This window comes from Polyodon spathula, chromosome 9 (assembly GCF_017654505.1).
Source record: "Polyodon spathula isolate WHYD16114869_AA chromosome 9, ASM1765450v1, whole genome shotgun sequence".
In the NCBI taxonomy this organism is placed as follows: domain Eukaryota; kingdom Metazoa; phylum Chordata; class Actinopteri; order Acipenseriformes; family Polyodontidae; genus Polyodon; species Polyodon spathula.
The window spans coordinates 11073260-11090266 of NC_054542.1; the positions used below are offsets into that span (position 1 = coordinate 11073260).

Consider the following 17007-nt stretch of genomic DNA (forward strand, 5'->3'; position numbering starts at 1 on the left):
TTATCTACTACTTTACCTTTAATTATAGAGATGCTCCTTGATTTAGTGGGCTTGAATTGCATTAGTGCCCATTCAATGTTATTGGTTAATTTGCCCAATAACCGATTAGTGCAGGCTACTGTTGTAGTCATTGTTGTCATATCATACATGTATGCTCGAATTGGTGGTAGTCGCATTCCAGAAGTAAAGTGCTCTCCTCCCACTATACCATTGCCATGGTAAAAGCCAGTGGAGAAATGGTACATCCTGCCATTATTCCAACTTTTAGGCATTGCCATGTAGTGTTGAAATCTAAATTGCAAATCTCCAAAGTAGGCTTTCACTAAATTTGTTATTGTCATTGGTACACTGAAAAAATCAAATGCTGCCCAAAGAAGTTCATGTGGCTGTGAACCATATGCATTAGCCAAATCCAGGAATGTCACATGGAGCAACTTCCTCTCCTTTTTTGCTGATTGAATTTGTTGCCAGATTACGCTGATGTGTTCTAAGCATCCTGGGAAACCTGGAATGCCTGCTTTTTCTACTGAAGTGTCAATGAAGCAATTCTTCAATAGGTAGGTTGACAATCTCTGAGCAATAATGCTGAAGAAAATCTTGCCTTCTATGTTTAATAGGGAAATAGGATGATTATGATTTCCATACATGAGAGTAGATGTTAAACTTCATGGTGATTTGAACTCTGCTCTCGCCAAGATAAGCACCAACTAAGACGTAGTTTGCAGTAAACTAATGTGATCCATCTGCTTGGCGCCATGCTCTTGGTACAACCTGTTTTTCCCATGCCACTTTCATCAATTTCCACAAGATTTGTAGAACTCCAGACGCACTCTTGCATACTCTGCATGAAACTCCATTAGGCCCTGGAGATGCTGATGCCCTTGCTTTTTTACAGCTTGTTCTACTTCTTTCCACTTAGGTGCACAGTCCTCCATTTGGTATTCAGGTGGATTGATAGGTGGGATATCTGAAGGAATTGTCATAGGCTCCTACCTTTTTGACTCTGTATATGTTTCCTCCAAATATCTCTCCAGCTAAAACTAAGATGATTTTAGTGTGCCATTTTTCTCACTGGTGAGTATCTTCTTTACAAATTTGAATGGCTCTTTATAAAAGTTAGTTCTCGCACGCTCTTTCTTTTTGTAGCATTTCTGTAGGCGCTCAGCTCTGCGCAATGTTGCAATGTTGACCCTTTGTAACAGATTGAGTCCCTCCTTCTGACTTTGTTCTGCTTTTTTCCATTGCTTCCTCAACTGCCTCCTTTCTCTAAGCGTTAAATCTACTTTTTCCTTTCTTTTTTCAATTCCACACCTCTCGCTTCCATATGCGTAGATGATGTCCCCAAATTTATCCAGCTTCTTCTCAACTGTTCCATTTAACTTTTCTAAAGTAAAACAGAGATCCGTGTTTACTGTGTTCCACATAGTTTTCTCACAAGCTCTTGGCCAAAGTACAACAGTAGAAGATGATTAATACGTCAGGAAGAAATGAGTGGTGACGCAGAAGAAGTTATTAACCAGAGATAATCAATTGGTATTCCAGTTCATCATACTAGGCACATTATAAGGCAACTACTTTATCTCCTGTTGCCCCAGAGAAACACAAAACAAGATAAGGCCGAAACAGCAGGGCCATCAGAAACACTGAAATAGACTACTGAGTTTGGATCATTTCAGTGCCTTACAACTGCCAAAGAACAGCGTGAAACTGTTGTTTCAGATTTTGTCAAAATGTGTGAAAAAGCTGACATTGCTCGGTACAAAGTGGATCAACCGGCAGATTTTTTTCAGCAAGCACATTAGGGAGGTGGTGCCATTCCAAAGTTAGACCAATTGTAGCTGGAATGCTGCAGCTCTATTTTAACAATAACCGTCAGAATGACGAATACTAACTCGGAGTTGAACGAAGATTTTATTTTTTTTTGTTTCTTTTACAACAGGGAACTATTTGTAATATTTGAAGTAATAATAAAAGTATGTTTGTTTGTTTTTTAATTAATGGTGCTGGTAAGCTCGGAGCTTACTTAGAATTTGAAAGTGTAACCATTTTTATTTTATTTATTTATTTATTTAGCACACATTTATTCAAAGCAACTTACACATGTTACACTGTAATACAAGGTTACAGCTCAAGAATAATTAAAGTTATAAACTAAAATGGAATATAAAGAGACACAACAAGGGCAACAAGAACAACAATAAATCATTCTTGTGTTAACTGTTACCCAATAGTACTGTTTCCGTGTCTTATAATGTGCCAGGGAATATTCATTTTTAGCCCTTTTATTTTACTCACAGAAGAACGCTGATTTTTATTTTCTTTATCATAGATTTATTTTTTTTTTAATTGTGGAAAACTAGGATCCCTGATTATCACTAGTGCTTTTTCTGTGGGGTAGGCCGCATTCTAATTAAATACAGTGTAGTGGGTTTGTTCAGATGATCTCATACCTAGCATCAACCTCATCATCTTTGTTGTTGTCTGGGTAAGAGACCTCCATTATAACCACAGGAGTGAGGCACTCATTCTTATTATTACAATCTTAAAGTGGGTGGCAGTCTTAATACAAACACGATGTACAGTATGTATACAAACACTACAAGAGATGCAAGACAGTGCATCTTTCAGATAACTGCAAACAATAGTTAAATGCTAAAACTGTATTTTATAATTGATGGAGCCAATTTATAATTGGTGGCACCAGTCAAATTCAAGTAATCCAAGTTTTAATCTCTGAGGTGACAAAATATAGATTCTAGAAAAATGTCAATGTGTTACAAAATTATATATATATATATATATATATATATATATAATATAATATATATATATATATATATATATATATATATATATATATATATATATAAAGAACATAAGAAAGTTTACAAACGAGAGGAGGCCATTTGGCCCATCTTGCTCGTTTGGTTGTTAGTAGCTTATTGATCCCAAAATCTCATCAAGCAGCTTCTTGAAGGATCTCAGGGTGTCAGCTTCAACAACATTACTGGGGAGTGGATTCCAGACCCTCATGATTCTCTGTGTAAAAAAGTGCCTCCTATTTTCTGTTCTGAATGCCCCTTTGTCTAATCTCCATTTGTGACCCCTGGTCCTTGTTTCTTTTTTCAGGTCAAAAAAGTCCCTTGGGTCGACATTGTCAATACCTTTTAGAATTTTGAATGCTTGAATTCGGTCGCCGCGTAGTCTTCTATGTTCAGATTCTGAACAGATTCAATTCTTTTAGCCTGTCCTGCATATGACTTGTCTTTTAAACCTGGAATAATTCTGGTAGCTCTTCTTTGCACTCTTTCTAGAGCAGCAATATCTTTTTTATAGCATGTGACCAGAACTGAACACAATATTCAAGATGAGGTCTTACTAATACATTGTACAGTTTTAACATTACTTCCCTTGATTTAAATTCAACACTTTTCAAATGTATCCGAGCATCTTGTTGGTCTTTTTTATAGCTTCCCCACATTATGAAGATATTTCTGAGTCAACAAAAACTCCTAGGTCTTTTTCATAGATTCCTTCTCCAATTTCAGTATCTCCCATATGATATTTATAATGCACATTTTTATTTCCTGCGTGCACTACCTTACACTTTTCTCTATTAAATGTCATTTGCCATGTGTCTGCCCAGTTCTGAATCTTGTCTAGATCATTTTGAATGACCTTTGCTGCTGCAACAGTGTTTGCCACGCCTCCTATTTTTATGTCGTCTGCAAATTTAACAAGTTTGCTTACTATACCAGAATCTAAATCATTAATATAGATTAGGAATAGCAGATGACCTAATACTGATACCTGTGGTACTCCATTGGTTACCACACTCCATTCTGAGGTTTCTCCTCTAATCAGTACTTTCTGTTTTCTCCCAAATCCATGTACGTGTGTTTCTTTGAATCCCTACTGCGTTCAGTTTGAGAATTAATCTTTTATGCGGGACTCTGTCAAAAGCTTTCTGGAAATCTAAATAAACCATGTCATATGCTTTGCAATTATCCATTATCGATGTTGCATCCTCAAAAAAAATCAAGCAGGTTAGTTAGACACGATCTCCCTTTCCTAAAACCATGTTGACTGTTTCCCAGGACACTGTTACCATATAGGTAATTTTCCATTTTGGATCCTATTATAGTTTCCATAAGTTTGCATATAATAGAAGTCAGGCTTACTGGTCTGTAGTTACCTGGTTCAGTTTTGTTTCCCTTTTTGTGGATCGGTATTACGTTTGCAATTTTCCAGTCTGTCGGTACCACCCCTGTGTCAAGAGACTGTTGCATGATCTTGGTTAGCGGTTCTATATCAAGAGGCAATTTGCCCCAAATGACTCAAATCTACTATTCCTGACAAAATTGCCCTCTTACCCCAATTGAGTATTGTCAGCAACCGGTATGACCCTGTAAAACATGGCTGATGTCATACTGAAATACATCACAATTTAAAAAAAGAATATATTGGAAACAATTGTGGGTTCACATAATGTTCACATTATTTACCATATTTATTTAACCAGCAATGATGACTCAGCTTGCAATTAGTCCAATCTGGGAAGGGCCCCTCCTAAAATTGAACTGCATTTTGGTTTCCTAACAGGGTTGCTTTGGGTAAACTACTTTCAGCAACAGGTAATTCAATTTGTTTATTCATTTTTTAAATTAGTTTACATACCTGTATCCATTTATCAGGGACAGCCATGGCTAAGCGGTAATCAAACCCAGTACCTCCTTCGTCTATAGGGCAACAAAGACCAGGCATTCCTGAAACATCCTGGAAAACAGAGTTGGGAATTTATCAGACTACAAGCCTTAGCATATTGAAAGTTTTACATTGACATATTTTGTCAGAAATGTGTACAGACCAGTATTAGAAAACCAGGCGCTTTTCTGATTGGCAAAGAGCCTTTGCTTTCTCAGCTTCTTTGAAACCTGAATTTAAAGGCTACAAAGATGACAATAAGCTCTTATAACTTCCAGTACAGTCACGAATCTCTAGAATGAGAATTGTTAAAGATGAGGTGAGTCAGTCTAAGTTATGAAATCAAAGAGAATGGATGAGAAAAAAAAGTATTAAATGAGAATAAAACAATAAGACACATATCGAAGACGACAAAACCTAAAAACATTCTCAGAGTCTGGACCCCACCAGATTATATCAAATCGCTAAAATAAATATTGTAAGTAACGCAATCGTACAGAAGACAAAACAGAAACAAAACTCTAGCTAAAGTAGAAACTTGATGTATTGTGTTTGTATGCTGCTGCATTTCCATAATCGTCAGGGTAAAATTGAAAACGAAATGGCAAGACTAGTTTGCATTAGCACTAACTAATTTGCACTGGCTGTCATATCATTTGACTATAGAGAAATCGCAGGGAAAGTAAAGACAGTCAAATTGAACACATTAAACTGGAGCCAGGTAAATAGCTGGATTTTCAGAGACAAGCTTCAAAGTAGCTTTCAGGGTGTAAAAAAGAACAACCAGCTGAGGTTGTGTAACAAACCAGCTGGGGGAGTAGGACTGTTAGGTGCTGATAAGTTCCTTGCACCAACAGGGACCTAAGAGGAACATTTTTTAAAAAAATCAATAAAACCGAGCGAATAACATTGGCTTAAAGTAGTTTGAAATGTTAAATTACCGTAACCCTGTTTCCCTGAAAGAGAAGATGACCACCAACCAATACTTTTGGCATATGCCTGCCTTAGGTAGATATTCATTGAGCATTTTATGTCAGAGCTGCTGATAGGCCCCTCTGTGGAGTGACATCCTCGGTCCTGCCTGCCGAGGGAATAAGTTGGCACTCCAGGAGCTCACTTCCTCTTTTGCATCGAACCCGCGAATGCAAGTGATGCAACCTTGCAAGGTTTGGTGGTAGTCTTCTCTTTCAGGAAACCAGGGTTACGGCAAGTAACCTAACATTTTCTTTCAATTCGAAGAACCAATACTTTTGGTAAAGTATACCAGAGCAGTCGCAAGGGAGCATGAGCGGACAGCATACGAAGGACGCCTCTCTACAGCCAACTAGTGTTGGTGGTGCATGCATGCACCCTCAAGGACCCTTGTGCCTAATGAAGGTGTAGAGCGACCTTCCACACTGATTCAGTAGAACCTCTTGCGAAGTAGCCCAGCTAGCCGCAGTACAAATGTCAGTCAATGATGCGCCTCGAAAGAGCGCCCATGACGTGGCCACCCCTCTAGTAGAATACACACCGGTGGGGGTAGGCCGGCCTCATTATAAGTGTCTCCACAATTCAGTAGGCCAGCTGCTGTTTTTAGAGGGCTTTCCCTAGGGTCCCTTCACCAGAGTAAACAAAGACTGGTCAGACTCACGTGCACACCAGTACTGCACAGGCAGTCACACTCATATGACTGACAGCCAAGAAAAGATGGCCTGCAACACAAGTGAAGCAGACCGTAAGGAGGAGGAAAAAGACACTCAAAATGGAGTCACTGATTCCACGAGAGCGGCAAGCTGGCTCTCAACATGAATTCAAGAAAATTACAGTCGACTCAGAAGAGGTCTTTTCAAAAAACACACTCTGGTTAGTGACACTGAAGCACACCTTACCGTAGGTATGAGGCAAAAAACAAGAATTGAGCTCTGCAGCGCGGCTAATTATTCCCTCGACAGACGGGACCGAGGACATCACTCCACGGAGGGGCCTATGGGAAGCTCTGACAAAAATGCTCAACGAATACCTACCTACTGCAGGCATATCCAAAAAGTACTGGTTGGTGGTCGTTTTTGAATTGAAAGGGAACTAAATTAATCACATATTGAACTACATCAGTGGTTTTCAAACTGAGGTTCGCAAGCTCTCGTCAAGGGGTACACGAGAAAAATCCTGTAATGGCAGGCAATGCATTTTTACCACATTATAGTACTTTGTGAGTTAGAAATCAAATCATCAATGTTGAATCCTTTAAAACTTAAATGGCACAGCCGTACTGGTGTATGTTTCCTTTCTGTTGTGTGAGGTTAATTCTAATACAGCTGGATGCTGACAGTGAGTGAGTGTTGAGTGCACACATGGCTTGCCACCTGACCGCATTATTATTATTTTGTAAAATTAGTGTTCCAATTGTCTGTTTAGAAGTTGCTATTTATATCCTGTTAATTAGTAATATATGGCCCTAATTTACACTGACTCTCCCAATTAAATAACAACGTTGATCAGGTGTTCACACTGTCTGTCAGGAATAGTGTACAGCTGCTCAGTATTAATGATCTGAATGGGAGAAGGCAATATTATAAGAAACTCTAAAGAAACTTTTAAAATATATTAATAAAATAAAGAAATATTGATGATGGTATTTATTTAATTTGTTAAAAGCTATTATTGTATTGTCCTGCTGCCTCGAGATAATTAATCAACAGAATCAATTTAGCAAAGGTTTAGTGCTCAATTCACGTGTTGATTTTCTTCAGTTTAAAGGCAACTTCAAAATCTTGTTCTGTCTCGCAGTGTTCCGGAATTATGGGGCCAGGTGGTAACCTTGGGCTACGGTGTTACTTCTTTTGAAAATGTGTAGTATTTACTAGGTAAGTTTACTCTCTGAAGTTTAAATGTCCAGTGTTAGTAGTATAATCAGTTCAGTGTTTTAACTACCTTTACTTTTATAAACAACCGTATTATTAAGTTCAGCAGGCAGCTGGGCCGCCCTACTTAAAACAGTGAAAAAAACACTTGTTCAGCACTGGATCTGGAGCGAAATGACTGCTCCCTCTCAATTCGAAGATGTCCACCAAAACATCATTATAGGATACACTCCTGCCTATTGGTAATTGTCATTGAGCTCTTTCTATCAAAGCTGCCGATAGGCCGGCTCCCCTTGGTGACCCCCCCGGTCCCGCCTCCCAAGGGTACTTAACCGTCACACAGGGGAGATTCACTCTCTTTAGCTTCTCTCGATTGGTATGGTAAGACCTCTCTGTATTGCATTGAGCCTTTCTCTTCTAAAAAGTGCTGCGTAAGCTATTGCTAGTTCCCCTGCACTTTGTGCTGAAAGCTGGCCTTCACCGCTTTTCCCGGAATCAGTGGTTTAAAAATTCGTAGCCTTTTTATTCTGACTATCAGCACCTGCTCACTCCACGTGTCAAGCTGCTTCTTTCTGTCTGTCCGTCTTAGTATGGTAAGTATTATTGTTAAGAATTGTGTGTGTTTTTCACCCTTTCTTGCTTCAGAGAGCACTGTTACTCCATGGGGTCGAGCTTGATTTGTCCCTGTTGTCGAGCTAGCCTACCAGCCGCCTGCGGGCCGCAGGTTGGGCCTTGTTCTGAACGCAGAGGACTAGCCGATCCACGGCTGCTTCAGCCGGGCCGGCCGTATACTCCTCACCGAGGCTTCCCTCATTGCTGGGTTGAGACGTACACGGTCAGCGCGGACCCTCACCTCTGGTGTAGGTCTCTCAATCAACAGACAGCGTGCTCTCCCCCATCTGTCCTGTAATATTTTAACTGTTTTTTGTCTTTTAAAAACTGTTTTGTACTACTGTGTGTGTAAGTCATTGACTATAAACCCGCTGCGGCTTCAGCCCTGTCCCCCTGTTGTACGCTACGTGCTGCTCAGGTGTGTGACCACGCGGTCAAGGTAGGCCACATTACCCCCAGTGTTTTTTAATACCACGGTGCGCAAGACTCTGCCCGTGCTACTTCGGTACCACGGTGGCCATTGTCCCGCTGTACTGATACAGGCTAGCGCGCCGGTGCTGCACAGTACTCAGTGCGCTTGGTGCGCGCGGTTCCTGGCGCTGCACGGTACTCTGTGCATCTGAGCACGCAGTACTCAGTGCAACTGGTAGCCTGGTGCTCTGTGCACATTAAACCGGTGCTGCACGGTACACGCGGTGCTTGGTTCAAGCAGTGCACATGGTGCTCAGTGCACGTGGTACGCACGGTATCTATTGTTGCACGCAGTAATTGGTACTCTTTAGACCCGGTGCTACACGACACTTGGTGCCCACAGTGCTCAGTGCACACGGTGTTCAAGGTGATCCACTTCAGGCCTCGGAGCTCCAGACCAATGTAGCAGCCTTGTTGGACAAGCGCACCATTCGTCTCGCAGATCCCACCTCTCACGGAGAAGGGTTCTACTCGAGATACTTTCTGGTACCGAAGAGGGATGGTGGCTTTCGCCCCATCCTGGACAGAAAGGATTCCACATTCTGATTCTTTGTCATATACTCCTGTCTGTCAGGCTGGGTGACTGGTTCACCACGGTGGACTTACAGGAAGTGTATTTTCACGTTCCCATTAATCCACAGCACAGGAAATATCTCTGCTTCGCCTTCATGGCAGCGCGTACAAGTTTTCTGTGCTGCCATTCGGCCTCTCCCTACCTCCCCATACATTTTCAAAGTGCGTAGATGCTATCCTCGCCCCCTTAGGGCTAGGGCTGCAAGGAGTCAGAGTGATGAATTACCTCGACAACTGGCTGATCGGTTCCCAGTCGCGGAGGGAGCGGTTGCCCACACGGCGCTAGTCACAGAGCATCTAGGGAGGATGGGCCTTACCATCAACGATGCCAAGAGGCGGCTGACACCGCATGTATATGGGGCTCCGGCTGGACTCCACTATGATGCGTGCATACCTGTCGGATGACAGAGTAGCATCTCAACAGCACAAACCTCTCTCTGTGTCAACAGGGATCGAGGGTGCCCCTTGTTTTGAGCCAGCAACTGAGCTGGTTTATTGTCCATGCGCCCACTACAGGCGTGGCTCAATGCGTTCCAGTTGCAACCCAAAAACGAGGCACCACCGACAGACAGTGTGCCTTGTGTATACGGTGGCCCTGCGCTGGTGGAGGATTCCCTCTCACCTGCGCCAAGGAGTACGAATGGGAGTGATTTACAACCGCAGGTTGGTGACAACGGACGCCTCCAACTCGGGTTGGGGCACGGTCTGTGAAGGCAGAGAAGTCAGCGGACCCTGGTCGAGCAGTTGGACGTCCCTGCATATTAACATGCTGGAGCTGCAGGCAGTGTTCCTTGCCCTCCAGCACTTCTGTGGTGGCGTATGTCAACCACCAGGGTGGCTTTTGGTCCCTGGGGTTGCATCGCCTAGCCTTCAGTCTACTGTCCCTTCGGGCAACTCATGTTCCGGGCGTGGAGAATCAGGCAGCGGACGTCCTCTCGAGGGAGGGACCGCATCCGTCGGAGTGGCAACTCCACCCTCAGGTAGTGGAGCGTATTTGGGAACACTTCGGGAAGGCACAGGTCAATCTCTTCACCTCAGTGGAGATGACACATTGCCCCCTATCGTACTCCCTCCACCGCTGCGGCGGTCCAGTCAGCATCTATACCCTAGTCCACATATGGCTCAGAGCACTCCTTGGTGCGTTCCTGCCTCTGCCATTTCTCCTGGCCTTTCTCGAAAAAGTCCAGTCAGAGAAGGTGTCAGTTCTCTTAGTGGCCCACAGGTGGCCCAGGAGAATCTGGTTTTCATACCTGTGCCCTACTGAATGGCCCACCCTAGGAAATCCCACTTCGCCGAGATTTTCTCAGTCAGGCGAGAGGCAGGTCAGCCTTAGGGCAGTCAGACGCGGTCGTGGGTACACTGCAGAATGCTAGGGTGCATTCCACTAGGTCACTGTATGCCTATAAGTGGAAATATTTCCAAGATTGGTGCCGTACTAACGGTCATGATCCAATCTCCTGTCCCATGACTGTAATCTTGCAGTTTCTGCAAGAAATGCTTGAGGCTGGTAGTTCACCTTGCACACTGAAGGTTTACATAGTGGCTAATTCTGTGTGTCATGTCCCCGCTGACTCAGTGTTCACGGGCACACATTTTCTGGCTACCCGGTTTTTCCGAGGCGCTCAGCGATTGCACCCTCCTAGGAGAGCTACTTTCCCCGAATGGAGCCTTGAGATTGTACTGGAGGCTCTCACACAGGCCCCGTTTGAGCCTATATACTCCATCGAGTTGAAGCATCTGTCCATGAAGACAGCCTTCCTCTTGACTATCACCTCCGCAAAGCGGGTTAGTGAGCTGCAGGCGCTGTCTGTGCATAGCTCCTCGAGTCCTTTCATCCTCCACCATTTGCGATGAGGAGGATAAGAAGTTGAACCTTCTCTGCCCAGTTCGGGCACTGAGATGTTATGTGGATAGGATGAAAGAGTTGCATCAATCTGACCAACTCTTCGTCTACCATGGATCATGGACCCTGGGGCAGCCCCTTTCGAAGCAGCGGCTGTCGAATTGGATTGCGGACACAGTCTCGACTGTGTATGATGGTGCTGGCTTACCCCCACCTGGGCAGATAGCTGCACATTCCACGAGTGGTGTGCCTACATCATGGGCCCTCTTTCGAGGTGCTTCCATGGGTGAGATTTGTGATGCGGCTAGCTGGGCTACCCCGCATACTTTTTCCAGGTTCTATCGCCCAAATGTGGTAGATCCCTCACTGCCCTCTGTGGGCACTAGGGTCCTCGAGGCTGCACAATCACCTCGCTGACCTTGTACAGGCAGGACTTAGCGTTCCTCATATGCTGCCGTTCTTTCCTCCCTCGCGACGGCTCTGGTACACGTTTCCCATAATGATGTTTTGGTGGCCATCTTTGAACTGAAAGGGAACGTAGGTTTACCTACCGTAAACCTGGTTCCCTGAAAGATAAGATGGCCACCAATCACAAGGTCGCTTCGGTCGACATCACGGTTTCGTTGCGAAAGACAGTGAATCTCCCTGGTGACGGTTAAGTACCCTCGGGAGGCGGGACCGAGGGGGTCACCGCGGGGAAAGGGCCTATCGGCAGCTTTGACAGAAAGAGCTCAGTGATACCTACCAATAGGCAGGAGTGTATCCCATAACGTTGTTTTGGTGGCCATCTTCTCTTTCAGGGAACCAGATTTACGGTAGATAACCTAACGTTATCTTTACTTGCATTGCTTTTCATGTGTTTTTTCATTATTAATTAATTTGTTGAACTCCTTTGTTGTGGGAGTGCATTACCTTAAGCCTCCACACTAGTAATTAATACTAAAAGCAAAAGCCCAATCATACTATTATTATTATTATTATTATTATTATTATTATTATTATTATTATTATTATTATTATTATTAACAAATAGGAATGCCGGTATTAATCCCTAACTCCTGGGATTGGGAAGTGTCTGGAATTGGATTCCCTACTCCAGATCTGTTGAGTGTGTTCATATCACACAGTGAGTGCATAGCAACAAACTTTAATGGTCTTACAGCTGATTAACATCATTTGTTGACAATTGCTTTTTTATTATGTTGGAACCTTAGTTTTGTTTTTCAGAATCATAGTCTGTTTTCGGTCTGCATTTGCACCGTTGTTAACTAAATAACATTTTACTTTGTTTTTAACAGCAATTTTCCATTTACAGAACTTAATCTAGAAATTAGAAAAGACCATTATTTTTTAGGTCTACTTAAATTGATGAGAATTTACATGTTTTTCCTGGGTAGGATATGGAATAAAATTAGGATTTCGTGGACCTGTTTAAACATTAAATAAACCTAAGTACATAATATTTCCGAGCACTATAAAAGCGTAAAAATAGATATACTTGCTTCTTTACTAAAATGGAGTTCTATTATTTGTTAAAGACAAGCATGCAACATCCCCCAGCTGTTGCTGCCTACATTCTCTGTCTCTGTGGTGTGCCTATTCGGGTCTACAATTCCAACTGGTAAAAAAAAGTAAGTAGCAGGCTGTTTGAAGTGAGGTGGCTGTGCTGGATCGTACCTGTAGCACTGATTTAACTTGGCTACAACCAACAGGAATACTTTTTGTCTGCGCTGACGTTCAAGTTTGTTTTTTGAAAGCTGTTATTTGTTTTACGTTCTGTTTAGCAGCCTCTGTAGTAGCTTTTTGTTTGATGTGTGATTCTGAAGCTAAATAGTGAGTGACCGTATTTTCTCCAGTCACATCACAACATGCAAAACAATTTAGCTCCATCTGCATGTACAGTTTCTTTGGGAAATGATTTTATATGACCCTTAGCCGAAACATACTTTGCTTTTTAAATTTTTAAATTTTTTTGCTTTGTCGTCCATTTTTGGTATTTTATCTCCAAAATGCTGGAATTAGCATTTTAGCAACCTAAATCAAAATAGCAATGCAACACTGACTTTGTCCCACCTCCTACTGTATAGTACAGGTCACAGAAAAGGCAGTACAGACGCATTAATAGATTAAAACAGGATGGCGAAAAATATAAAACCCTATCCACAGAATTAATGTATGTAGTTTGCATCGTTTGCGGTGTGCAGTAGTTCATTTAAATTAGGCTTCTTTTCTTTTTCTCTCCGTGATAGTCTGGTATTCATTGGACCCTAAAAGACGTGAACTTCGCGGTGACCCCTCAATTTCCTGATTTCCGCAAAATCCTGAATTAGGTAGACCCTTGATTATTACCCTAAATCAGATGGGGGTTAGCGGTAGACTAGATTATTTGTAAGGGGGTACAGGGACTAAAAATTTTAAAACCACTGATCTACATAAAGAATTAATAACACAGACACACAGATTTTCCAACCCACTAGACGATTATATTGACTAGTCATTTTGTTAGATTTTAAGTGGTATTGTCTCATATGCTGTATGAGACAATACCACTAACTGAACATCTAGATTACAGAGATAGTTCAATTGAAAGTAATGCAGTTAAAAATACCTGTGCATAAGGACAGTGCCTATTAAAATAATTAAGGTTTGTAGTTTGTTTAATAAGGATATACACATGTACATTTTTTGTCAAAAAAGTGCAGTCTAGATATTCGGCCAGTTTTCAATGCCTTTAAAAATGTCAGTGCTATGCCAAATACAGTGTTGAGTATGACTCAGTTCCACTTGTAACTAAATTAATTAAAATGTAACTAAATTAATAGTCATTATAGTCGTTCATGAGTTGGAAAGCCTGTGTGTCTTTATTATTAATTTGTATCTAGACTGCTGTATGATTGATTTTGATGCACACTACTATAAATCAATGTTATTCACTCGATTTTTCAGGTATAGATTATATTTTCCTCTTAGGTCCAGCTTGGCACAGAGAACTTATTCCCTGTCCACACTACATAACCGATCTCGAGAACCGTACTTGAACCCGTTATAATTAATCCAGCTCAAAGCGCCCATACTGAAGTGCTGTTTCATGTTTAGTTATGCCCCATGTTAATAGGTAGCTATACTGTTAAAAGATATAAAAGAAGTATTTTGGAAAAAGTAATGTGAAATAGGACTTTTCAGGTTTTACTTTTAATCAGGTGACGTCCCATAAACAAATTGAGCTGATTATGTTTCATAACCTTCATATATATTTGCTGAGTCTAATTCTGGTACCCTTAATTTAATTTCAAACAGAGCTACCAAATTCTGTTAATTCCTCATCTCCCATCCTACTTTTAACTTACATTTTAAAGAGAACTAATATGGTTTAAAGGCATAGTCTGGACAGGGCCTTACTGTCACCTAACAGGACCAGGAATAAGCTAAAAGCCTGTGTTATATTTACCATGTATACACATAAAATGTTATAATCTAAAAAGACATAGAGAGATGTCCTAAGCCAATATTAGTTATAAATCAGTATTCATGCAACAGGACCATTTATTTCAAATACCGATCATGTCTGCACTGCTTACAAGCAAGAATGAAACACACCAAGATAATTCTGATTTTATGAGTGATTCTTCCTTTTGTTCGAAGCAGTTCATTAAAATTAACAATGAAGATTAATTTTGCTTAATCCCAGGCCTGGAACAAAGCTCTTTTTAATCACTAAACAATTCACCACACAAATCTTACACTTTTTTTTTCATAATGTGATTGTTTATTTAGTCCTTTAAAATGTCTCTTACAATGTACTACCATTATACATGTTTCAGCTGTAAAGCCTGCCTTCTAAAAAGCAAAGTATGTATTTGTTCTGCTATTTATGCACTACCAGTGAAGTGTTCATAATGGTCTAGCTCAGTGCATGTTACAAATAATTCAGTCACAGGAAAAAAATATAGTGACAGTTATATTTATGCTCATCCAGGCACAGCATACGAGACATGCTGCTCTCAACACTGCCGCCTCCACTGTAACCTTGATGCAAGATCACTACACATTATTTCTGAATATAATACACACACACACACACACACACACACACAATTAAGATCACATTAAGATCACATAAAAATAGACTAATCCAGTTTATTAAAGCAATGCCTCGGTGCACTCACAGCTGAACGCTGTTATTTGAACACAGCATTCTGCAATGCAAGAAGCAGGCCCTAGATGTAATTATTCACCACAGAGAAAGTGAACATACACTTCTCCTGTACATAAACAAATAGGCAATGCAGAACTTGAGAATCGGTTAAAGGCTAGCAAGGGGATCATCATCTTTAACTTAAGAAAAGACTCCAACATGTCAGCTTGTTCCATGTGGAACAGGAACAGGTTTTAGTCTTTTCACAAAACCAGTTTATTATATTTTTCTGTTTTAGCATCATGTTTTAGCGGGAATGCTGTTTGTGCTTTGTAAAGATTTTTTTTTTTTTTTTTTTTTTTTTTTTTTTTTTTTTTTATTAGCAATAGAATGCAATTGTGGTGCAAGATAAAATAAAATTAATTGATGAAAACATAGCCACATGAGTGGTGAAAGAAAATATTACCAGTGTACTGACAGTGTTATTAGCAGTTGTTTAGTGCAAATCCAGCTCTGTGTTAAAGAAGCTCATGTTTCTTGTATATTGAGATGTTTTGACATGCATTATTAAGATATACTATTGTGCCGCTATAGTTATGGTTTCAACTTTACTTCTAATGTTAAACTCTGATTTTTAACCATTATTATCTCGGCAATAGTAGGGGGTACAGCGATTTTCTTTTTCAACATGATCACTTTGTGAGATTATCTCTTTAAATCTTTAAACAGTCTTTCAATAGGATTAGTATTTTAAAAGACATAAGGCAGATCAAACGTTAATTTCCCCTGTGTATAATTAAAATGTAATTTTTTAGCAGACCTGGAAAAAAGTCTGTAATAGCTACAGGTTTAGTCCTTGGTGCCGAGGCAGCGGTCTCTGCTGATTTCATTTCTTACGGTGGTTAGAATTGAACTGGATTTGTAGTTTTAAAGTTATTTTGATTTTAATGTTGTTTTTTGACGCATGTGTATTCAGGTTTTTAGAGGTGGCAGTTTTCCATTACGTCATCTAAGAAAGACATCCAGTCACAACAGAAGGTGCTGTGTGAGAATGCTGCCTGTTTGGGCAGGGGATATTGGCTCTGAGCTTGCATATGTACACATGTGCATTAAGTGACAGCTTTGTAGCATTTATAGAACTTACAAAACATTTTTGCAGCTACAAGCTAGATCAAAATATGCATCCAGGTTGATACCTTTTAGATTAAACCATGGGTCAGCTACTCTATAAAACTAAAGCCATTTCAAGCTTTGAATAACTTCAGAATCAGTTGTCCTACTAAAAGTGTATGAACAAAATTGATCTTCCTAGACTAGTTCCCAGTATGCCTGTAAATTTACAGTTTTAAAACCTAGAATCTTTCCAACCACCATGCCTGAATGTAATATTTTTTATTTATTTATTTTTGTTTTTTTTTAGAGATTAAACTTAATTTATTAAAGACTTTTAAACTTTGTGTTTATTGGTTTTTACAATGTAGTCTGCGAGAACTGTCACATTATCATTTCAGTCATATCAATGTCATTAGCAAACAAGTAATCTAAGTGGGTAAAAAGAAGGCTGTGTGGTCCAGTGGTTAAAGAAATGGGCTTGTAACCAGGAGGCCCCCGGTTCAGCTCAGCCACTGTCTCATTGTGTGACCCTGAGAAAGCCACTTAACCACTTTGTGCTCCATGATTCCTTTACTACCTGCTGGGACAACACTTCACCCTGATCACAGATGAAAGACAACACCACCAGGTGGTACTTAGTGCTGCAGCTCTATGCCTTCAGGGCAGTCCACCGAGCAGGAAAACTACATCAAAATGCAGATAATTTTTTTTCT

General features: G+C 40.8%; 1 protein-coding gene across 2 annotated transcripts in view; it reads right to left on the reverse strand.

Moving 5' to 3' along the window:
- The window catches only part of LOC121320401 (1,4-alpha-glucan-branching enzyme-like), a 257808-nt gene that overhangs the window by 106020 nt on the left and 134781 nt on the right, over positions 1–17007 (reverse strand). For both annotated transcript variants that reach the window (XM_041258689.1, XM_041258690.1), the window contains one exon: positions 4678–4776. In XM_041258689.1, the coding sequence (XP_041114623.1) occupies positions 4678–4776 (99 nt within the window). The remainder of the gene's footprint in view (positions 1–4677; positions 4777–17007) is intronic.